This window comes from Cicer arietinum, chromosome 4, assembly GCF_000331145.2.
Source record: "Cicer arietinum cultivar CDC Frontier isolate Library 1 chromosome 4, Cicar.CDCFrontier_v2.0, whole genome shotgun sequence".
NCBI classification, from domain to species: domain Eukaryota; kingdom Viridiplantae; phylum Streptophyta; class Magnoliopsida; order Fabales; family Fabaceae; genus Cicer; species Cicer arietinum.
This window is the reverse complement of record NC_021163.2, coordinates 7241343-7265316: the sequence shown is the minus strand read 5'-3', so window position 1 is coordinate 7265316 and position 23974 is coordinate 7241343. Positions and strand designations below refer to the sequence as shown.

At 31.4% G+C, this 23974-nt stretch overlaps 3 protein-coding genes across 4 annotated transcripts; 1 reads left to right on the top strand and 2 right to left on the bottom strand.

Moving 5' to 3' along the window:
- Positions 1-1706: 1706 nt before the first annotated feature.
- LOC101509716 (uncharacterized) lies at positions 1707-2763 on the bottom strand. The gene has a single exon (XM_004495865.4). It carries the CDS (start codon positions 2595-2597, stop codon positions 1968-1970), a length of 630 nt encoding a protein of 209 aa, XP_004495922.1. The 5' UTR covers positions 2598-2763; the 3' UTR covers positions 1707-1967.
- A 4370-nt stretch (positions 2764-7133) lies between these two features.
- LOC101509395 (uncharacterized) lies at positions 7134-9450 on the top strand. Its single transcript, XM_004495864.4, has one exon. It carries the CDS (start codon positions 7305-7307, stop codon positions 7821-7823), a length of 519 nt encoding a protein of 172 aa, XP_004495921.1. The 5' UTR covers positions 7134-7304; the 3' UTR covers positions 7824-9450.
- On the bottom strand, positions 8563-18595 carry LOC101509067 (uncharacterized). 2 transcript variants are annotated; one of them, XM_004495863.4, is made up of 23 exons: positions 18301-18591; positions 18138-18217; positions 17924-18010; positions 17755-17805; positions 17522-17639; positions 17367-17423; positions 16177-16241; positions 15995-16078; positions 14696-14746; positions 14553-14615; positions 14420-14466; positions 13433-13502; positions 13283-13345; positions 12745-12834; positions 12607-12645; positions 11294-11443; positions 11137-11214; positions 10965-11050; positions 10240-10288; positions 10070-10150; positions 9760-9853; positions 9213-9448; positions 8563-8854 (listed from the first exon to the last, which is right to left on the bottom strand). In XM_004495863.4, the coding sequence occupies exons 1-22, from the start codon at positions 18416-18418 to the stop codon at positions 9381-9383; spliced, it is 1689 nt and encodes a 562-aa protein (XP_004495920.1). In that variant the 5' UTR covers positions 18419-18591; the 3' UTR covers positions 8563-8854; positions 9213-9380. The 2 variants fall into 2 exon arrangements, with proteins under 2 accessions (XP_004495920.1, XP_073222959.1); XM_073366858.1 differs by lacking the exons at positions 8563-8854; positions 9213-9448; positions 9760-9853; positions 10070-10150; positions 10240-10288 and having other exon boundaries at positions 10977-11060; positions 18301-18595.
- Positions 18596-23974: the final 5379 nt, after the last annotated feature.

Here is a 23974-nt window from a genome sequence, read left to right as displayed (position 1 = left end):
ATTCCTTGAATCTTGTGAGGGTTTCATTTCATGGAACGGTACGGGTACGGGTACGGGTCAGATAATGGTCCATACAGCGGTGACAGGAGGCTCGAGATCGTGAGCGGGAAAAGCTACGGCTACGCGAGTCGGACTGAGTCGTATGGTGAGGTAACTCGGGCGAGTCACGGTGGAGCAGGATCGGTGGAGAAGCCTTGGAGCTTTGGGGGGGCGCAGACGAAGAGGAGAAAGAGAATAGCTAGGTATAAGGTTTATGCGGTGGAGGGTAAGGTTAAAGCTACGCTCCGGAGTGGAATCCGATGGATCAAACATACGTGTTCCCGGATTGTCCATGGATACTAATTACCCACCCGTATTCTCTCTTTGCGGTTCTATTTATTTTTTATTTTTTATTTTTATAAAAAAATATTTAAAATGAAAAGATAATATTCCGGTCTAAGACATAGACAGAGAAGACTTGTGTGTGTTGTGTTGTGGCTACTGCCCAAATCTGCAATACTATCACCATCACTTTTTTTGTCTTGTTTTCTGTGGTTCTGTATTGTTGGTATGTGAGCTATTACTTTTAGGGTAAATGTTATAAATCCGTAGAGTTGCCTTCATTTCTTGGATTTTAATAAAGACCTCCTACTTAAGTTTTTATTAATATGCCTTCATTTCATTGATTGTACAAGGGAAATTTAAACACAAATTTAACCATCATTACTTAACATATGTTGGATATCTTATTCTCTCTTGTTTAAAATAATTAATTTATTTGTAAAAACAAATTACTATGCATTTGTTACATTGATAATCTATCTTATTAAGAAAATTTAATAAAAGTAATTTTTTATATATTTAATATCTGTAAAAGTATCTGAATATATAGATGAATTTACCATCTCTATATTAATTAGTTAATTAATTATTTGAAGAAGAATTTTGTCGTTTCCATGATTTTACTCAACCAGTTTGTCTAGTTGTACAAACATTATTTAAACAAAAATTAGTTAATTAATTAGAACAAATTTTAAACAAAATCTCCTGGTACTTGTGAGTGGACCATTGACTTTTACTTCAAGCTTCATTTGATAAACAGGACACTGCAGTCTTAGGCAACAAAACTCATATTAATTCAACATATTAGGATAGACATAGGTAGTAGTACATCTAACTATCTAATATCTAATAATAATAACAATGGATACCACATTCAAGAAAACTTTGTGAGATGAAATTAATTAAATTAAAGATGACTTTATTTTTTGAAAAAATATTAAAGATGATTTGACTCATCAACCTGAATCCACACCAAAATCTTTATATATAAATCAAACACAATAAAAGGAAGTAGAAAGTCGTACAATCAAAATCACGGCAATTTAATTCTTTCAAATTAACTGTAATTCAATAAATAAAAAATAGCCTACATGTCTTCGTGTTCTTCCCAAAATAAAGCTATGCAACTATTAAGTTGATGAGAGCGTTTATATATTTCAACATTAAATGTTTAACATGCACTCCACTTATATAGTACTGTATAGTAAAAGTAAAACTTTTTAAATTGTAATGATTTTATATATTGTAGGTGAAAATTTAAAAATATTATGTATAATAATAAATTTATTTGAACTCACCGGCTCAAATTTCTGGTCTTTCTTACTCAACTCCACATGGGTGATAAAAGCAAAATATATAATGAGATGTAAATAAAGATCCTTTAATTTGGCCTTAAAAGTGTCCCCTCAATAATATTTTTCTTTTTCAAGAAAAAAGGATACAACGCTTTATACATGTATATCTTTTTGGGTACGTATAAACTTTTTATTTTGTCGAGAAGGGTTTACAAGCCCATCTCTCTAAGAAAAAGAAAAAGAAAAAAAAAAGAATTAAGGATCTCATGCATCCATGCATCCATGCATGCATGTGCAATTAAACAAAGAATGAAACCACAACATTGATGATCATTGCAATGTTTAAGCAAATCATAATCCTAATGATCTCATACTTATCTCATTGTAACGATGATCCACAATATCCATACGCTGCAACCTCATTTCTTGATAAAATTGAGCAATAAACTCTTCAGCTTTAGCATCAATCATGTGATCACCATCCCCATGATCCTCATTCACATTAATCTCTTCTTCTTTGATCTCCTCATCCTCTTCAACCATTTCATTTAGCCCCACCGCCGAAGCGTACCGACTACCAGCCGCCGAAGCGAATCGGCTACTACCCGGAGAATTCGGAAACTCCGAGGCCGAATCGAACCCATCTTCATAATATTGATCAACACTAATATTATTAGCATTTTCAGTGACCACATTTTTAAGTTTATGATCGTTGAGAATTTGCGGTGGAGAAGCAGAATCGCTGCTTTGAAGATGCATGGGTCTCATGGACCCCACAAGCTTCCTCCAAATGCTTTTAGACTCATCATCAACGGGGAGAATCGGTTTAGATTTACGAGAACGCCCTCGCATCATGAAGAGTGCAACTTTGAAGATATTTTTGGAACCTTTTCCTTTCTTGAGAATTGATTTGGGTTGAGGATTAGGATCAAGGATGGTTGGATTAAAGCTAACGATGACGTTCTCAACCTTTTGCTCCATTAAAATATATAATTAATGGAACAATTAACAAAGGTTGGAGAAAGAGAAGAGAGGGTAATGGGATTTTATTAATATTAATGTGACATTTTAAGCTCACCCTGCGTTTTCCTGCTACAAGCAGGGGGAGAATATTAGGGACCTCGAGATCAATCACTGTGGTGGGAAATTTATGAAACAAAAACCAAGTTTAAATAATAATTAATTATTCTTTAATAACAAATTTAATTAACCGTCGTTTTTTTTATTTTGTTAGTTACGTGGCATACTGTAGAATGACCAAAATAGCCTCGTGTTTGAGAATGGTGATTGTGTAGGGCGGTTTTGTAGGCGAAGGATTTGGATGAAATAGAGAATGAAAATGAATGATGTTTCTAATTGATACCGGTAATTTCTGTTGCTCTCATTCATTTTGAACTGGTCTTCTTTCGCGCGTTGACCAATATTAAAAATACACTTTCTCTCTCTAGAAACAAAATTACTAATTAGTAGTATTTTACTATGAGAAATGCCATGCATTCTTTCAAGCATCTACAATTAAGTTGAGTCTTTTATTATTTAAATATATTTATGATAGTAAAGAAGTATTTATTTTATATTCAATTAGCGTGCAATGCAACAAGCATTAACGTCGTCATTGGAACTAATCATTAAGTGTTTATTTTGTAATGAACTAATCATTGGAACACTTATTAAAAATGTTAATAAGAAAGAAAAAAAAGTTTACACTACATATATTTATGTTAATTTATTTTAATTATTAATACAACATTTTTTTTCTCTAAAACATGTGGACTTTAGATCTCGCATTACTATGATTGTTCACTAGTATTGGTCGATACGCTTAACTTAGTGACCCAAATTAATCCAAAATGTATTTTACCCAAATTAATTCAAGTGGATTCTAACCTGATCAAGCCCAAAGAGGTTTAGATAACATTACTTAGATTTCAAACCCATGAATCCACTGACTCGACATGTTAAAAAAATGTGATTTTTTTATTACATTAATTTGTTTATGTGGTTTAAGAATTTTATGTATTGATAAAGTGTTTCAATTTAAAGTGTTAAAATTAAAAATTATAGAATTTAGTTTAAGTTATGAAATTGTTTTCATCAAACATTTAATTGTTTATTTCATTTGGCAACCTTTTGAAAATATTATATTACATCCCAATTCAAATCAACTCGTTCATCACCCCATGATCCGATCCAAACCACCCCGTTCATCACCCTGGTCAGATTCGTCATAAAAAATGTTTTTTTACTCAAACAAGTCAAAGTGCAAAACAAATATGAATGATTCCTTTCAAACATACAGAAGCACTTCATTTCTAAATGAATGATTCCTTCCAGACATACTAAAATATTTATATAGCAAAACAAATATAATTTTTAATTTACATTATCTTTTTAATCTTTTTAAGTTTAATTATTCTAGAAAATGATTGATTGAATAGTCGTTTTATAGAAGTGAATATTGAGATATTTTTGTGTTTAGTTAATTGTTTATGTCTAAAAGATTTATTTTTTGTATTTGATAAAGAGATGTTGAATCATTTAACTTAATTTTATCTTTTAAATTCTTCTCAGTTGAACTAGATAGTCACTCTCAGAATTATTTCTTAGATGTATGCTCCCACAATGAATTTTCAAAATTACAGATATTATCGATCTTTTTATAATTTTAAAAGATAAAAGTAGAAAATATGTTGTGTATTCATTGATATATATGTTTTTAGAGTTATCTTTAATGTTATTTATAGCAACTATAACAGTTAAAAGAATTTTCTCTATTATGAATATTTTCAAGAATTGCATGGGAAATTGTAAGTGAGATGAATAATTAAATGATTGTGTAATTACTTATATAAAATGATTTTTTTACGACAATTAATAGTAATAATTAATATTGTTAATATTTTGATGAATATAAAAATCAAATTCGCGACCTATTTATCAATATACTTCCTAAATCTCCCTCCCTAACCACAAAATTCTAGTAACATCGTTGGAATCAAATCAATAATCATTTTATGACTCAATATACCCCAGCAACCCATTCAGACACCTTTACATTTCTAGTTTTTGTGCTCTATGTATTTTCGTTGACTTCTCAACGTCAGAGAAACTATATGCATTGCAATATCTTTTTTAAGTAATGTGAAATGGATGTATAATTAGAATATATATTTTTATACAGATGAGTAGTTAGAATCTTGTTAGGTTATTGTCACCCCCGCAATAAGAAACACTAAAGTTTTTTGTTGGCATCAAGAAAAGAATGATTTTAAACATGCATAGAAAAGGAAAGTCAAGTATGTCCCATGATAGGCTTGATGGATGGAACGGTAAAGTTAAAGAATAGTGAGGTTGTAAGTTTGAATCTCACCTTCAGTTAAATAGTATTAATATTAATTACCAACATTAGCTGTGCTCCACTAAGCTATTTGGATGTGTTTGTAGTTTTGGTTTAAAGCCCTTTGTTACTGCCACACCTTGTAAAAAACTTCTAACAGCGGGATGGTTGTTGGAGTAGTGGGTCCACACTCCAAAATAAAATAATAATTACTCATTTTGATTTGAAGTATTTAATCATTTTATATAAATTAAGAAAAACATAATGATAAAAGAAAAAATATTATTTTAATATATTATTTTTTATTAAATATTGATAAATTATTAATATCATAAATATATAATAACAAATATTACATTAAAAAAATAATATAAATAATATTAATTAGATAATATAATTAAAATAATATATTAAAAATTAAAATAATTTGTTTAAAATAATTATTAATAATATATTAAAAATAATTTGTCCTTGAAAATAATATATTAAAAATAATTTGTGAACTGTAATGAACTGTTTAAAATAATATATTAATTATTTTAAAATAATATATTAAAAATTAAGCAAACGTTTACTTGTACAACAAAGTGCCTCAACTTTCTATTTAAACAACAAATCTGTATAATAATGTGTTGTGTGTGTGACGTTAATTAATTTGAAAGCAAGCGGCGTTCAACTGTGTTCCAACAAAATCCAACTAAAAGCGCTCTTCATTTCATGTGGCCGTGGGTCCCATCTCTCTATTTAACACATCATTTCATTTGACTAAAATAGCCCTTACTAAAATAAAACCAATAATGGTAGGCAAATTAATTAACTCATACATGTCATATGAGTTCATTTAAATCATTTTTAGACGATTTCAAGTAATATTATGATTGCGACATTAGTTTTTTCGGTGATAATTAGTGTAATAAAAAACATTTAATTACTAAAAAGTTTATCAAATATTATATTTATATATTATTTATACTATAATTTAGAAAAGATGTTTTATATTTTATAAATAAACTATTTTTTTTTTCTCTACAATTATTTAAACACATATACAACTTTAAAAACTTAGATAATAAAGATATATCAATATAAACTTGTTAAGGGCAAAATAGTAAGTAAACAAAAAATGTTCCAGCTAGTCTCCAACCGCGTACAATAAAGACGTGTCCTTAACGAGTTGGCACTTCGTCCTTGACTCCCGCTCACAGTTCACACTTAATAATATTGAAACTAATTAAACTGAAAGACTAACATCCACTGTCCCTTTCTCACACCACGTTACGCGTCCTAAATCCCAATATATACATGTATTTTATTTATATATAAAAGAGCAACCACCGTTTTCCACAGCACATCATCATCATAACCATTTCTTCCAAAGAGTTAATTTCCATATATCACTTGCTATAGCTACTATAAACTCCTCCCCAATTTGTATTTACTTGTACAACAAAGTGCCTCAACTTTCTATTTAAACAACAAATCTGTATAATAATGTGTTGTGTGTGTGACGTTAATTAATTTGAAAGCAAGCGGCGTTCAACTGTGTTCCAACAAAATCCAACTAAAAGCGCTCTTCATTTCATGTGGCCGTGGGTCCCATCTCTCTATTTAACACATCATTTCATTTGACTAAAATAGCCCTTACTAAAATAAAACCAATAATGGTAGGCAAATTAATTAACTCATACATGTCATATGAGTTCATTTAAATCATTTTTAGACGATTTCAAGTAATATTATGATTGCGACATTAGTTTTTTCGGTGATAATTAGTGTAATAAAAAACATTTAATTACTAAAAAGTTTATCAAATATTATATTTATATATTATTTATACTATAATTTAGAAAAGATGTTTTATATTTTATAAATAAACTATTTTTTTTTTCTCTACAATTATTTAAACACATATACAACTTTAAAAACTTAGATAATAAAGATATATCAATATAAACTTGTTAAGGGCAAAATAGTAAGTAAACAAAAAATGTTCCAGCTAGTCTCCAACCGCGTACAATAAAGACGTGTCCTTAACGAGTTGGCACTTCGTCCTTGACTCCCGCTCACAGTTCACACTTAATAATATTGAAACTAATTAAACTGAAAGACTAACATCCACTGTCCCTTTCTCACACCACGTTACGCGTCCTAAATCCCAATATATACATGTATTTTATTTATATATAAAAGAGCAACCACCGTTTTCCACAGCACATCATCATCATAACCATTTCTTCCAAAGAGTTAATTTCCATATATCACTTGCTATAGCTACTATAAACTCCTCCCCAATTTGTATTTCACCTACATTGTTAATTCATTCAAGCATACATTAACGATTACAACAGAATATGTCTTTGAAGAACCGTAACGTTGGTCGTAGGGCATGGAACATCCTACGACTCTCATTACTATGGGCACGTAAAAGTAGTGTGTTTAGGCGGAAGCTAGTTACGGAGCTACGTCTTGTACCAAAATACTTGAAGAGTTTAGGACACACAAACACACCCACAAAACAGATTCACTACTTTGAGCGAGAACTTTCCTTTGATGAGACTCCTATTTTCAATGTCAAGATGTATCGTCCATCATCCATGCGCTTCCATCTTCCGTGTATAAAACCACATGTTGATTTTGACTATGATTTTAATGATGATGATGATGATATTGAATATGATAATGGGAGAAAGAGTAATGAATATGATCATGAATTTTATAATCATGGAGTTGAAGGGTGTGAAGAAGTAGATGTACAAGGGATAGATAAACGTGCTGATGAGTTCATTGCTAAATTCCATAAGCAAATGAGACTTCAGAGACAGATTTCTCTTTTACAATACAAGGAAACACCAAGCAGAGACACGAATTGAACATTCTTTAATAGATGCAAATTCACTTTCTTGTATTATTGCAATCAACTTCAATTTTTCTTCTTTGATTTTAGTTTTGATGCTATGATCAATAGAACTTTATAGTTTCATGAAATGAGGGAGAGATCATACTGCGGGATGTTGTAAATACAAGGAGCTGTTACAGAGTTCTAGTATTTACATTTGTTGTATTTTTTGTAGCTGTAATTTCAATAAATACTACAGGATTACTACTTATTTTTTATAATTTTTTTTGGTGATACGTATTTTTCAATTTTAAAGAATGTCGCAACTATAATTGTTCCTTGTTCATATCCCTCTCTTTTTTCTTTCTGAAAGTTGCCTATGACCCTGATCAACCCTGAAGAGGAAATCCATTAACTCTTTAAGTACTCGTATTATTGGGTGCAGGTAGGATAAAATGGTTCCACAATAATGATGGTGATAAAATAGACTAAAGAACCTTTGCTAAAATGGCATCATTTTTGTTACAAAAACAACCTTGATCATAGCATCCAAGGTGTAAATCCTTTATTATCATTTTAAAGCCTTTTTTTTCTTCAAGTTTATTGAAACTTACAAAGATTCAGAGAACCAGATTAATCGGTTTAAGAATCGACCACAATTCATGGGACAGAATTCATCGGTAGTTGTAATATCATCTTCAAACAATTTCATCCCTTTAAAATGTAATCTTAATGAACCTTCATAATGATCGTGCAGGTAAATAACGCAAGTCTAAGAAAATAAATATCGAATACACGTGAATCACCTATTAACTTACAATTCTTGAACAAAGAAAATTTAAGACCTAATAAGCGAGCATAAAAAGAAAAGAAGCATGTACATTTGGGGCATGGTAAACTGAACAACTAAACAATCTTAAACTGTCTTAGAGTAATATATAAATCCACAAATGTCAGGTTAATGGTCAGCTTTGAAATGAAAAGTATGCTTATAGTGTAGACAAGGAATTAGCTCCCCTTCAGATCTCTATGTAATATCAAATGATCATCAATACTTCTTTTATTCTGCAATAAAGATAAAAAAAGAAGACAGAAATGATGTTATATAAGAAGACATAGCATTCACATTACTTCCACAGCAAGCAAGCACTGAATCAGCAAAGGAAGGAAAGGAAGCGCTGAATCAGCCAAGGAAGGAAAGGACTTCCTTAGCTCAACAAAGTAACTAACTACTCAAGATACCGTGACTTGATTTTAACTAGTTACGACTGCAGATATACCAGTATTTGCACCCTTTTAGAATCTCCTCAATCATAAAGTTAATTTAATATTAAAAATTATTAATATAAGGACTTCTAACGATGAACTAAATGGACGTGGTGCAAATAAGATTGCTTTGTAAATGATATGAATGAGAACCAACCTAGAGAAGCATGGGGCAGCTGCACACATACTCCACTTTAGAGTTTCCCATTCGTCCTCCTTCAGTTCCCACTTCCCATTCCCTTCCCTCCCAATTATTTTCCCTTAGATAACCAGTTTACTTTAGAAAAGTAATGTTGAAATGAGTCCTATAGTAAAGAATCGTACATCAACTTCCATTTTCATGAATACTAGAAATATGTGCTTCCAACTTCCCTGTTGCCGCCAATATGAGACCTGCAGTACAGGTGCAGCATCATAATATTTAATAGAGTAGACATAATCGAAACAGGAATCAATTATCTCAATTATTTTAAACACCAATTCTTTAACTTCTCATAATTTTTCTAGAAATTTCAAGCATTGATTCGCATGTGAAATGCGGTGAGTATTTAATCTTAAGCAAGCAATTACATAGGAAGATAAGCAACCACAAGAGTGCTGTGAAGGCCCAAACAGACCACATTTACATGGATGATGTAAATGTCTTGGGTTGTACTTCATATAGTTCATGAGGTATTAAATGCTAATTCATAAATGAGAAGTACCTAAAAACAAAGCAGATGGTCTCCCAGGCCGAGATTTGAATTCAGGATGAAATTGCACGCCTACAAAGAATGGATGACTTGGAAGCTCTAAAATCTGCACAAGAGAGAATTTCTTAAAACTGAGAAAACAGTTGCATTCTCTATGCAAAAAAACAAGCAATAAAAGAAGTGAATTATGTGTATTAATAAAATATAGAAACACAGTCACAGGATAACAAATGCTACAATTCTAATTGTAACTACCAGGTTTTCAACTATCGTTCTAGTTAACATCGTTTAACATCAAAACCCTGTCCAGGCAGAAGCATACCTCCATTCGTTTCCCACTTTCATCCTTGCCAACAAATTTTAGACCAGCTTCTTCTAAAGTTCCAATGACATCTGGATTTACCTAAACAATGACAATACTAAATTAGAGGACAGGCATTGCATGTGTTTCTGAAACATTCAATAACTGAAAAAGAATGTTCTCAGCCAAACCTCATATCTATGACGATGCCGTTCATCCACATACTCTGCATTGCCGTACCTATCAATTAGGAACATGCAAAGATATTAACATGCACAAATTAGTGCTGAGAACATAATCTGATCACAAAAAGCAGCTACATAATGGAGTGTAATTCCAACTGAAGAGTATAATACAGCACACAAAGGATCAATGAATTGAATATATGGACGGAAGTAAGAACACATTACACACTAGTGCATCAAAAAAATTCAACACAGGTTATCATTTCAAATCCAAAAGATACAAAGGAAAATAATCACACTGCTGATAGATTTTCTTTTTCTTTTTTCACCTTTTGTTAGGAAGGGTAAGTGGAGGAATGTAGGTTTGGACGGTAGGCTGTGTCCCCTTCCCTTGAAACCCCTAATCTACAGTGAAGGGAGAATTGAATCCCAAGCTCATTTGAGATGTAATATCACAAAGAACGTACTGAATCAGTCCTGATATTATTAAAAATAAAACCATCCCCTGATGCCAGACATCATTATTGACATGTGTCGTTCAGAACAAAAAAACAGGCCCAGAAACAAGGAGTCTGAGACTTAGACTTAATACGTGCAGATGCAGCCAGAAAAAAGCTATCTAACGGAAAAGAGAGATGGCTTATTCCATCAAATGGACATATAACCTGTTCTTTATTCAATATGTAATTAATCATTAAAATACTACATAGTGAGTTAGCTACATCACATACAGTTTGGAAGTGATACAATCACGTGTCTGTAAGAGTGTTCTTCGAGATCCAAGTCTCATGGTACTTCCCATATGCGTCCGTGAACCCTGTTTTTGACTAGCAGACATTACAACAAATAAAAATGAATTGGAAGATGAGCAGGGTGAGGGTGAGGACAGAAATGTTTGCCTACCTCTGGCATGAAAATTACAACAGGGTTTGGTGTTTGTGCATCAAACTCTATACTGTTCGCTCTTTCCCAACCCAAAACCTAAGCATGAATGTTGAATTATTAAGAAAAGCATGTAGTCCTGAAAAACAAAATATCGCTTAAACAGAAAATTACTTACTGATCTAGCAAACTCAATTACAGAAATTTGCATTCCCAAGCAAATCCCCAGGTAAGGAACATTGTTCTCTCTGGCATATTTGGAAGCTAGCATCATACCTCTCACACCACGGTCTCCAAATCCCCCGGGAACCAAGACACAAGCCGCACTCTGCAAGTAAAGCTTCCCATAAAATCACTGATAACAAATTCAATAGCAGAAATCTTCTTTGGTGAGGTAGAGTAGACTCAACACAAATTCTAATACTATTCAGAGTCTATTCTATATCCATTGGGCTTAGGGGTGGGAATAGGCTAGGTCATCCATTAGGGTCTATGATCTGACCTACTTAAAGTCTAGTTTGACCTAATTTGTTTAATAAAAATATTAGATTTTTAGACTTTTTTTAAAGCCTATTAAATTAAATAGGTCAGACACAGACTTATAAATAAATTTAGATAGACCGACCTATATATATATATATATATATATTATTTATTAACATTGTTATTTGTTAGTAACTTAGTATTTATTGAGTAAAAGAAAGTATAATTTTATTAGTTTTCCTTATATATAAAACCTAGTTTAGCCTATTTAAAAAAATGTAAAATGTACTATTTAAATGGTTTCATGCGAAATAGGCTTTTAAATAAACTTTCGGGTCAGGCCGGAAAAAAAGCTTATAATAGTCCTTAGGTCAGACACAGGGCTAAAAAATTAATCGTAGGCCAGGCTCAGGCCTTTCAAAGCCTAGTCTGGCCTATTCCCACCCTTAAATTTGGGCTAATCATGTCACACTCTAGATGCTAAGTGTTAGAGGTGTGTTTTGACTATTGAGAAATCTATATTAAATAGTGATATAATTGAATAGTGTTTATATGAGGAGTAGATCCTCTCATGTAGCATCAGGGTCCATTGAAATCCTCACCATCCATTGAAAAGGAGAGAGAAAGAGGATGATGGAAAAAGTGATTTTTAAAGGTGGAGATTAAAACACGAGGAAAAAAAGTTGAGTGTCCATTCCCTGTTTATATGCAGTGAACTGTGGGCACTGGGCATCCCTCACTTCACATTACACGCCAGTTTTTTAATGTAGAGTTAAGCCCAATTTAAATTCTAGAAATCTAGTTTCATCACAGATAGTCCAGCTGTTCCTTCATATATATTAAATACATGGAGAAATATGTTGTTATTTTATTTATCAACTAAAAATCACCTAGAGTATAGCAGGATCGCATAACTAAACACAGAAGGCCTCAACATTTTTACCACCACATTTGCTAGATATAATAGGCTAAACTTCCATAAATTGTATGTGCTCCTGATGCACGTACCTTCAGAGTCTTCCATGCTGCAGCATGTGCTTCTGGTGTCTGAAGAGTTAAACAAAACATAGAATAAAATAAGTCAGACTACCTGCATAATGAGAATTAACCAAATTTCTTCAAAAGCAATTTGAAAGAAATCATTACTGATTTTGCACTGTCATCTTCAAGGTCAGAAGCTGCAATCCAGTCAATTGATGGTCGAAATGAGCATGCAACGCAAGCATGCAGAAGGGCCTATAAACAAAGGAGGCGTTACAAAAATCAAACTATTCAGTATATTTCAATGACATAAGAATAACCAAAAAGTCCTGTGTTCAATAAAATAAAATAAAAACTACCATTCTACAATCCAAATATGTTGATGTTCCATAGTGATATATACACATATACACTTTAGATTATATAAATTAAAGAATGCATAAACCAATAGGTAATAGCAGTTTTAAGAATACAGCAAAAATGTGAAACTCAGATTATTGCAGTGAATATGGCATCAAATTTATGGGAAGAACCAAACTTAAAAGAAATTTTTTAAAGAAAAACTTAAATGTTATCATCTTATTTCTTAACCGTGTTGGTAGCTACATTGAAAATACACTAATCTTAAATCAATTTTCTCGTAACACATACTGTTATCCTGCTATTCTTGGGAAAATATCAATGGAAGTAAAGATTAGCACACCTTTACAACAGATAAATATGAATCTGTTAGACCAACATATTTTCCCACCATCGCAATCCTCACCTGTAAATTCCAAAATGCTCTCATTCACATGCACAAAATAGTCATAAATTTAGAAAGGTTATTGCAGACAGCATATACGGTACTAACTGATTCAGTAAGATTATCATAGCTCTCAGCCATCTCAGTCCATTGCTGCAAATCAGGAGGTGTGGCGTGGCTGAAAAGGAATTAAAAAGTGATACAAACTAATGTTTCCAATTATCAATATATTTTTAAATAAAAAAAATGAAAAACAAGTAAAATATCCAGCAGGATATTCCCAATTACGATCGATCGACGTATGCTGTGTTTGGATTTTGTTCAGATTTTAATTATGAGTTCAAACCATTGAGAGATCTCCCAATATATCAATTATAATTTTTCAAAAATTTAAATAATATTGGGCTAAAAACGGGATAAGATCAACCTAAATACGGGATATGAGAACTGTTGGAAGATAAATACTGAAGTTATCATTGCATTCCTGTGTTGTGAATGTTATCAAAACACTCTTTATAATTGGGCTACATCTCAAATTTTCTCATTAATTAGAGCAAGGAAAAGACAATTTGTAAGAAAAGACATTTCAAATTTTCTCATTAATTAAGAGGTGCTAGAAAGAGTGTGCTAATGTTAGATTTACTGCAGCACACGTTTTTCAGTCACCCCAATGAGCTACTGTACTAGCAAATTTGAAGTTCTATTTATGTCCTTAAGTTTTTTTTGTTCAATTTACCTCATTCAGCTTGGACAAGACTTCTATCTAAGGCCAATATTTTATATTTAGCAAATATGGAAGGCATTAAGGTCCATCACAGGCAAAGAGTTCTAAAACTGCAATAGAAAAGACTAATCAAATTTTCAAATAAAATGAAAGTTTCTTTTTATAAGCAAATAAAAAATTTCTTAACCAGAAGAGGGCTTTTGATGTGTTCCAGATCTATTTCTCCTGTTCTTTTCTTGAAAAAATATATCTAGAGTGCTACAGATTTATGCAGGGGATTTTTTCCAACATAAAGTTTCATGACGACTTTTAAATGTGATATTGCAAAGCTTTTGGCAGTTATGAAAATAAAAGACAAATCAAAAACTCACCTAACTAAGTTAAGCTGCTGTAAAATCGAATCGTGCGCATTTTGGTTCTGAAAATAGAAGCTCGAAATTCAGAGAAAAGAAATTACACAAAATACAAGTAGCCAAGTTTCAATGGCAAAAATTTAATACTCACTCTAAGTAACAGGGGAATATGCCAAATGTTTGGTACATCATGGATATTCAGAATATTGTTAACCTGTGAAAAAATATACAGAAAATATAGATCAATAACTAGTAAGTCAAAGCTTGCCTGGAAAATAACCAAGCTTAACTTACTGGAACATGGCAAAACTGTGAGAGTTTTTCCTTGGTAGCTTCCAGCAGAGGCTGTGCATTGAATAACAGTATTTTAGCTACTAAAATAGACAAACTAACATCAAACAGAAAAAAAAAAAAATTGAAAAACACTAAAATATCCCGTTAACTTCGTGGGGAAAAATATGAACATAAGCAGATAAATTCAATCAACCACTGTATTCTCCTAAACATAGAATTACTGAGGCAATGATCCATTAAAATGTAGCCACTTGATTGTCAGACCATAACCTCATAGGAGAAGCAAGAGCAAAACCCATGTCATGTCACATAAGTTGTTGAATCGACATAAGCATGTAAGATGCTTGAGCAATAGCACAGCTTTAACCCTTGATCATGATAATCACAATCTACCACAATCTGTTTATTGCTTTGCGCCTTTACCAAGAAACCAGATTTCCTCAAACAAAGACACAGTACCAACCAGGTCTTATTATGACACGGGATGATAAAACCCATATAAAAAACATTCGCTGTGACAGTAACCATCCTAGTACTACCCTTACTGAAGTCCACTTAACTGCAGTGTTTAAATAGGACTCAATGCATTAGTGATTGTATAATCAACCAACCAAGAAATATATGATCTTCTGATCAATTTCTAAATTGTTTCACAGGCAACAATTTTAAAATGAAGATTAAAAGTTTGTTTATGTGTGTTCATGTGCATCGGCAGGCCTTCAAAAAGACCATATTGGATGTTGATCTGAAATGGAAATTTCATTGAAGTTCTTCATCCATTGAGTATATAGTAATAGATTAATGATTCAAAAAAATATGCTTCAAGGATGTCTAAATCTAAAACACATATTAAAGGATAAAAGGGGTCGAGCATATTCAACAACAATTTAATCATCGCCATTAATTTGATGGATTATCAAGTATTATCACTAGAGAATCAGGTAAACCCAAATTTTCCTGACAGCATGTACCTACTCATTTACTAAGATTGAAAGAGCCAACTAGAACGTCACATAGACTTGGAATGAAAAATACAGCAAAGATTTCTAGACTACCAGATGCAGAATAATGGTTATAATTATTTTCATTGCTAAAAGTGGAGCCTGAATTTCATAACTGTGGTCAATATCCATAATTCACATGGCTAAAAAGAAAAAAGCAGGACAATGTGCATGCTAAGAACAATTGAGCGAGCAAACTTTCTCTGCAATACTACTACCAGAAGACTTTGGAGCAAACATTGTTACACAGATTAACAATTTTAATTGCATATAGGCACCAACTGGTGATATGATATACCTCAGCAGAGCGACTTGCTAAAAGATGAGGCGTCAAGCCCAATGCTCTCAGTTCCCTGACACTATGTTGTGTAGGCTTTGTTTTCTGGAAGAAGGATATTTCACTCAAAATGAGGAAAAATAAATAAAAAATATAAAAAAATTAAAGTCTGCAACTGTAATGCACGAGTAATCAAGTATTACTTGCTCCCCCACTACACCCAACACTGGTATCAGGCTAACATGGATGAGACAGAAGTTGTCAGGCCCTGAGAAGGAATAATGAGTGAAAATGTTATGTATCAAGACAAGATGATATTTCATGGCTATACGAAAATGTGAAATTTGTATTATGTAAAGATAACTATATGAGTACATATTATATATTGATCATAATAAAAACCATAACAAATGTCACCAAAATTACATATTTTTTCCCAAATCAATGTCATAATGTCACAAAAAACATCATTAGGCCTATATAAAAGAAGTTTTGACTTTATTCAATTGCCTACAAATACTAGTTTTGACTTTATTCAATTTCATCACCAGCATTCTCAACATCCATAAAATGATGACTTTTAAGATTTGAGAAGTCTAGCAATATGATCAAGTGCATGTCCCACAACTTTGTCCCTCCTTTAGTATATCTGTCATCTTTCCTTGACAACAGTCAAAGGTTGGAACAAACATAAATTAAACTCTGTATCCTTTTTGTCTCCATTTTGATTCTCTTCAAACAATGAATAAAAAGAGTATGTACTCCAACAGTTGTATCCTGAAGTATCAATCGTATCCCAAATGTATCGGTGAATAACTTCTTTTCAAATTATTTTTTAAAATTGGGTGTATCAATAGTATATAAGTATCAAACAACAATACTTTTGAAAATTTTGAAGTCTATGGACTTCATACACATTATTATACATAAATGAATTCAGCAGCACCACAATAGCAGTATACTTAAGCGAACTATACATTAATGCAACACCACAATAGCAGTGTACTTGAGGAACTATATAATAATGCTACAACACAAACAGTTAAATAAAATTTGAATTGAGATTATCAAGCAAAGGCAAACTCATGCTTACCTGAGTACTTGGATTATATGTATTGTGCAATAGAAAACCAGTAAAATCTACATATTGTTAGACAAAAGTACTTTAACCTTTTAATATTGTGTTGATTAGAGGAACTTTAAAAAAATTACTAAAATTATTTCCCTGTCGAACACAAGGGCAATGAACAGTTAACACAGACTCTAGTAGTTAATAATTTTGACAAAAGAGCATGGCTACAACTAACGTGTACATGGGGTAATAACTATAAACAGCAAAAAAAAACTGTATTGAGTAAAGTTAGTTTAAAAGCAAAATATGCTTTTTGCATACCAACTTGAAAGGACAATTGCCGCAGAGCCTCAATAAATGGCATAGATTCAATGTCACCTGTAGATAAACAAGATATTATGCTCCATCATAATTGAATAAAGCGGATAAAGCAACTTCAACAGGACAGAAGAATAATCCGTTATGAGAAATCTTACCCACAGTGCCTCCCAACTCAATCACACAGACATCAGCAGGGCCTTCATTTCCGTCGACTGGGATCACAGCAACCGACTCGATCCAATTTCTTATGGCATCAGTGATATGCGGAACCACCTATTTCATTAAAACCCCATCAACTCAGTTATTAGTTCTTTATCCATAAAACAAAGAATCCAGCCAGCAATCAACAATATAAATAGAAAGCAAGCGCACACGTTCAGTGTATCACCTGAACAGTTTTCCCAAGATAATCCCCTTTACGCTCCTTCTCAAGAACAGACTAATAATCACACGAAACAAAAAACAACGGTTAGTTCAATAAATCAAAATCAGCATAAAGTGTAGTATTAACTGTTAAATTAAATTAATTCCATGAAAGACATGAAACAAGCATGCACCTGGTATATTTTCCCGGTGGTGATATTGTTATCCCTTGTAAGCGTGACATCAAGGAAACGCTCATAATTTCCCAAATCCAAATCAACCTTTACAAGTCAAAAGCCATAAAGTAAAATAAATAAACTAATAATAACTAAATAGAACTCTTCCATAACCATTATAAATTCAAATTAAAACTCGCAGAGGAATGGAAAGGAAAAAGAAAAAAAAAACCTCTCCGCCATCATCAAGAACAAAAACCTCTCCATGCTCAAAAGGAGACATGGTTCCAGCGTCTATGTTCAAATACGGATCTGCAACAAAAATAAAATTGAGAAGAAGTGCATGATAGGAAACAATTGCAAATAAATTGAATTGCTAAAAAAAAAGTGAGAACCGATTTTGATGGAAGTGACGCGAAGGCCGCAAGCTTTAAGCACGACGCCTATGCTGCTGGCGGTGACGCCTTTGCCGAGGCCGCTAACAACTCCTCCGGTGATCAAAACGTACTTCATTTTGTGATTTGGGGAAATGGGGAATGTGGTGAGTTATGTAGGCCAAATGTTTGTGTTTATATCCGAGCGGGAAGCTTGATATTTTGGTGTACCATAGCATGACGAAGCCGAAACCGCTTAACTGGTCCTTTTCTACTTTCTAGTGCAATTATGGAAAATTATAAGAAATGTGAGCATAGTTAAAGATACCAAAACAAGTAAATTTGTATTGTAAAATTATGTATTTATTACATTAATATTATTGTTCTTTTATAGGATAATTAACCAATGTCTTTAGGCATTTCTTAGAAGACCTTTTGTTTATAAAGAAAAAAAACTAAAAGTAATTCTTGTTGGTTTTTTTAACTATGTTATTGGATAATTAATCTTTATCAGGAACCTGATTCACCACTATCAATAAGATTTTCTTTTTCAATTTATAAGACCTAAGAATATGAGAGTCGGATCTTCTTACCTTTTATGAAATTTGTTTTTGTCAAATTCTTCAAAAAAAAGATTGTGAAAATTGATTAGTTTTATGAATTTATAGATAAACTTATCCAATACTATAGAATTAAAATCTTATCTTAAATATATCTCTAGCATTAAATTAAATGTGTTATGCAGTTTTTAGTAGTATTATCTTGGACTTCTACATCCCTATAGAACCTACACCTCCCTACTTTTACTTTTTGGGTTTTGCTTCCCAGTGATGATATGATAGATACCGGGCCGTGTCAATTTCAGTTTCTAGTCTAGACTAAAGTCGTCCTTATCCAGATTTGAGTAAGGAAAAATAGTGAGTATTAAGTTTTCATAGAAGGATATGAAATACTGTTGTGTTCTTTTTTCTCTTTGTTTTGATTCATTAAACTTCATAAAATATTCATTTTATTCAACGGCTTACAATTGTATTTAGACACACACGTGTGAGTAAAAGCATCCACTTTACTTTCATGTGCTATATGATATAAAGTGAATCAAGGGGAATAATAATAATAAATAATAAGGACTTTTCAATTATGCACTTCCCACTATGATTTTCACCTGGTTGTTTATTGGAGGAAAAGCTTATTCCAGCGTTTTTCCAGTGAGAATCGTTGATTAATAACCATATCTTTTAAAAATATCTATATTAATTTGCTCACGCATCAGAAAAAAGGTTATTTATTGTCCTCTTCTACCTTTATTTTTTCCGAAAGGACATATTCAATATGCAGTCAGGGCTAACACTTTTTCTATTGTTGTAAAAAGTAAAAAACACATTTTTTTTCTTCTTTTATAAATTATAATCTAGATGATTATGATAGTTGAATTTTCTATTTGTGATATTTTTTTTACAGCATTTTATTTGGGAGGTTGAGATTCATTTTTTTTTTGTTACTATAATATAATACTGCCCTGTTAACAATCTTTTATTATAATACTAGCATCCACACAAACACTTTTTTAACCGTGTTAAAGTGTGTTTATCTTAATTTTATTTACTTCTGAATGTATGATTAGAGTGAATATCAACATAAAACATAAAAAGTAAACAGAGAGTAATCATTTAATTGATTAATCACTCAACTTCTCATCGTATTTTATTTTCTTCGTAATTTACGTATTTTATTAAATTAAATAAAAGTAACAACTTTAAGATAAATAAAGTAGAAAAAAGTGAGTTGTAATAAACTATAATCAACCTAGGATCATTTGCTATTGTTTTATGATCACAATAGACCATAATTCCGTGCAATTAGAATATTGATCCAGTACTCTAATTAGGGAAGGTCTCAAAAAAAATTATAGCATGACTGAATTTTAAAAATTGCATTTATATCATTAATTTTATATACTGACACTCTAAAAATTTATGTATGCATCTTATGCTCAAAATAAATATCGATTTTCTAAACAGAGATTATCTTCTTTGAGACTAAATTTAATTTCTCTCAACTATCATCTTTTCTCTACACCCACCATTGTGGGTCTGTGACAGCTGCTGCAATTGTCAGACGCCACCACCAAAGCTCAAATGTTAGAATCTTGATTATCCATATTTTAAATTATAAGTCTTGAGATCTATTTTCTTTTTTAGTTTTTTTTTTCTTGTAGTGTTGGGTATAAGATGATAATGTGGTTTGATTTTTAGAGGTGGTTTAGTATTTAATTGTACATAGAGAGAAAAGGAAACTTGATATGATTAATGTTTGACATTTACAATAAGGTAGAAGTGATGAGTGTAACGCTCCAGATTTTTTATCCAAAGCGTTACTTAAATATATTTATTACTTAGAAAAATTTACGACAATTTTTTAAAAAAGATAAGAATATTTAACATTCATCTATTTAAATAAATTAAATGTTACATATTCTTACTTTTAAAAATATTGTCATAAATTTTTCTAAAGAATAATTATTTTTTAAGTAATACTTTTGGATAAAAAAAATTCGAGATGTTACCATGAGAATGTAGTCTGATGTTGGGTTTAAGATGAAAATGTGATTTTGTTTGATGGGCATATCTATGGTTGGGGTTTGGTGGGAAAGATTTGGATGTGAGATATGAAGTTTACAATTGTGTTGTTTGGGTATTTATAAATAAATAAAAGTGGTGTTGATGGGTGTGTATGTATGAAGATGACATCATAGTCATAAAACTAAATTTTCAATAAAACATATAGAAATTATCAAATTGTCTATCGAAACTATATTTAAGAGGTTAAAATATAATTATTTAACGATCTAAAATGAAACCTATAAGAAAAAATTAAAGAACTAAAAGAGTAATTAAGCCATTAGTCTAACACCTAAAACATTAAATAAACACGAGTGAACAACATAGTGAATAGTTTGTGTTGAAAAATTGTAGTTGACTCCTTGTCTTCTCGTATTTTTATGGGTGTGTTTGATTTGTTGAAAATAAAAGACCGGACATTAGAACTCCGGTTATTCGATTTTGATTTTAGAATTGATTATGGAATTGAACAAAATTATGGTAGATAGATTGAACAAAAATTAAAATTTTTGTCCTTTACTAATGTTCGTTGGAGAGTTCGAAGGCACGTGAAAGCAACAAAATGTTAGTTATTCTCCAACTACAAGAGACTTTGACGTCATATCTCTAATATATTCAATATTTAGCTCATTCATAGGTGATGTAAGACTTAATATCACTCACACTTATACCAAACAATCTCCACCACAAGTGTAAGTCTTTCACATTCTATACTTGCATCGTCATTACAACAAACGAAACACGTCTTATACTACATCGCAAAGAAGACTTTCAATACAAACATCGAATACGCCATAATTTACTCCATTTATCTATCTTTTTGCCTCTCTATCTATTTGTGTGGGTCACTCTCTGTATCTTGTTTTTATTTATTATCTATTTCATTTATTTGTCATTTATTTATGACCATTTCATTTATGAATATTTCCTTGATTATTTTCAACAGAGACAACCTGACATTTTGTTTTAGAAGAATATTAATAAAGTATCACTAGAACATTGGTTAAGCAATCTAAATAAGTAAGTTTGTATCGAAAAACATATTTTTTACAATGACAGGTATTTGACTTAGATTTTTAAGACAAATTTTCTTCTTATATAGATTTCTTAACTCATGTTTTTAAGGCTTAGTTTTTGTATTTTAAAATGAACTTAATGGAAAGGAGTGGGAAGGAATGGAATGGAGTAGAGTAAAACATAATGAAATAAAATATTTGCACTATTGCTTAGATATTTTATAATGAAATGAATAATAAATTATAATTTTATCTCGTATCTCAAACTTGAGAGAAACAAAAAGAAGCTAAGTGATGGAATTGTATAAAATACATTACATCATCTTCCACTCCATTCCATCCTCTTTTTAGCAATTCAAACAATGGAACATTGATTTATTCTTCCATTCCACCACATTCCATCTCATATCATCAATCCATACATAGCCTAAGATTAATGTGGTTCCTCTAAAACGAGTAAATCAATCGTTGATATCATTTTAACCATTCATGATTGGTCATGCATGTACAATAAATAACAATCATTCATTTAATAATATATAATTGATATTATTACTTTATTCTTTAAAGTGAGTTGTTTTTAGAGAGTTGTTAACTTTAGAGAAGTCAAATCCACTTAAGATACTCGTAAGAAATACCATTTGTTATAAAAGTCCAACTTTTTATCTTACAAATAATTTGGATCGTTCAATTTTGATCGAATGGTCGAGACAATGTTTTTGCCTACAATTTCACTACACCTAATCCAAATTTGTCCAGTTGATGGCCAATCCAGACACTCTATAGTTCGTGCTTAGAACTAGAGTTGTTAAAATGGGCCGAACCACCCGATTGACCCACATATTAATATATATTAGACATTAAAAAACTATATTAAAAAATGAACGAATCTTTTTTGCTCGAGGAATTTAGCCCACGTTAAAAAATGGGATGGGCCATACCGACCCAATGACATATCCTACTACAACTAAAAAATAGTGTTTGTAAAAAAAATATTATTAATAAATTTGGGATGATTCAAATAATAATTTTTTTTCTTCTTTGTTTCTATTTCTAAATAGACTTTTAAAAGTATTTTTTTGAGGAGATTTTGAAAAACAAAAGTAATAGGTTGACTATAATTAAGAAAGGAAGGGAAATCTAATTTACTAAAACTACAAAGAAAATGTATTCCCCTAAAAATAAAAAATAATATATTGTTGTGGTGCTTTCACCGTCGATCAAAATTAAAACAATCAATCCAACACATTCGCCAATTCAGCCTTGTTCGTGACTGTCGTCGATTAAAACAAACATCGATTATAACTTTATCCTCGTGCTTTGAAAGCTATCAAGTTCTATTTGATGGTGTTGTTATATATTATAATTTTATTTTATGATCTATATATGGTGATTGATAATAGTTTTTTGTTTTAATTTTTATTAATTAAAAATAAAATATGTATACAAAAGATGAAGTCGCGCGGAGACAATGGTCCCCATAGTCTATAATAAACGAATCAGTCTTAATAAAACACGACCTCTAACAAAATGAATCAGCCAAACTAGCTAATTCATATTTACATACCCTACGAGCCAAAGCGGGCCGGGCCAGGCCATTTGATAGAAAACTTAGGAAAATTGGCTATTGTACCCCCCCATTTAAACCTATACCCCCCCAACATAAAATTTTTGTTGTAAAATACCCAAAATAACCCTAAAAAAACAGTAAAAGTCAAAATAAGAAAAAATTCAAACACTTTACCCCCACATTGAAAAATCCGGAAAAGTAAGTTTTCGGAAAATTTAGTTTTTACCGGAAATTTCAAGAGGATTGAAATTTCCGGTAGTTCAAAATACATACCGGAAATTTCAAAAACGAAATTTCCGGGAGGCAAACCGGAAATTTGAAAAATCCGGTAGTTGTAAATTCCCGGAAATTTCGTTTTTGAAATTTCTGGTATGTATTTTGAACTACCGGAAATTTCAATCCTCTTGAAATTTCCGGTAAAAACTAAATTTTCCGAAAACTTACTTTTCCGGATTTTTCAGTGTGGGGGTAAAGTGTTTGAATTTTTT

What these genes read in the sequence shown, in the direction of transcription:
- LOC101509716 (XM_004495865.4), bottom strand. Translation starts at nt 2,597, where the DNA reads ATGGAGCAAAAGGTTGAGAACGTCATCGTTAGCTTTAATCCAACCATC.
- LOC101509395 (XM_004495864.4), top strand. Translation starts at nt 7,305, where the DNA reads ATGTCTTTGAAGAACCGTAACGTTGGTCGTAGGGCATGGAACATCCTA.
- LOC101509067 (XM_004495863.4), bottom strand. Translation starts at nt 18,418, where the DNA reads ATGAAGTACGTTTTGATCACCGGAGGAGTTGTTAGCGGCCTCGGCAAA. An exon ending in CAGCAGCTTAACTTAGTTAG is followed by an intron (nt 13,503 to 14,419) that starts GTGAGTTTTTGA and finishes ATTCCTTTTCAG; the next exon opens with CCACGCCACACCTCCTGATT. An exon ending in AAAGTGGGAAACGAATGGAG is followed by an intron (nt 9,854 to 10,069) that starts GTATGCTTCTGC and finishes TCTCTTGTGCAG; the next exon opens with ATTTTAGAGCTTCCAAGTCA.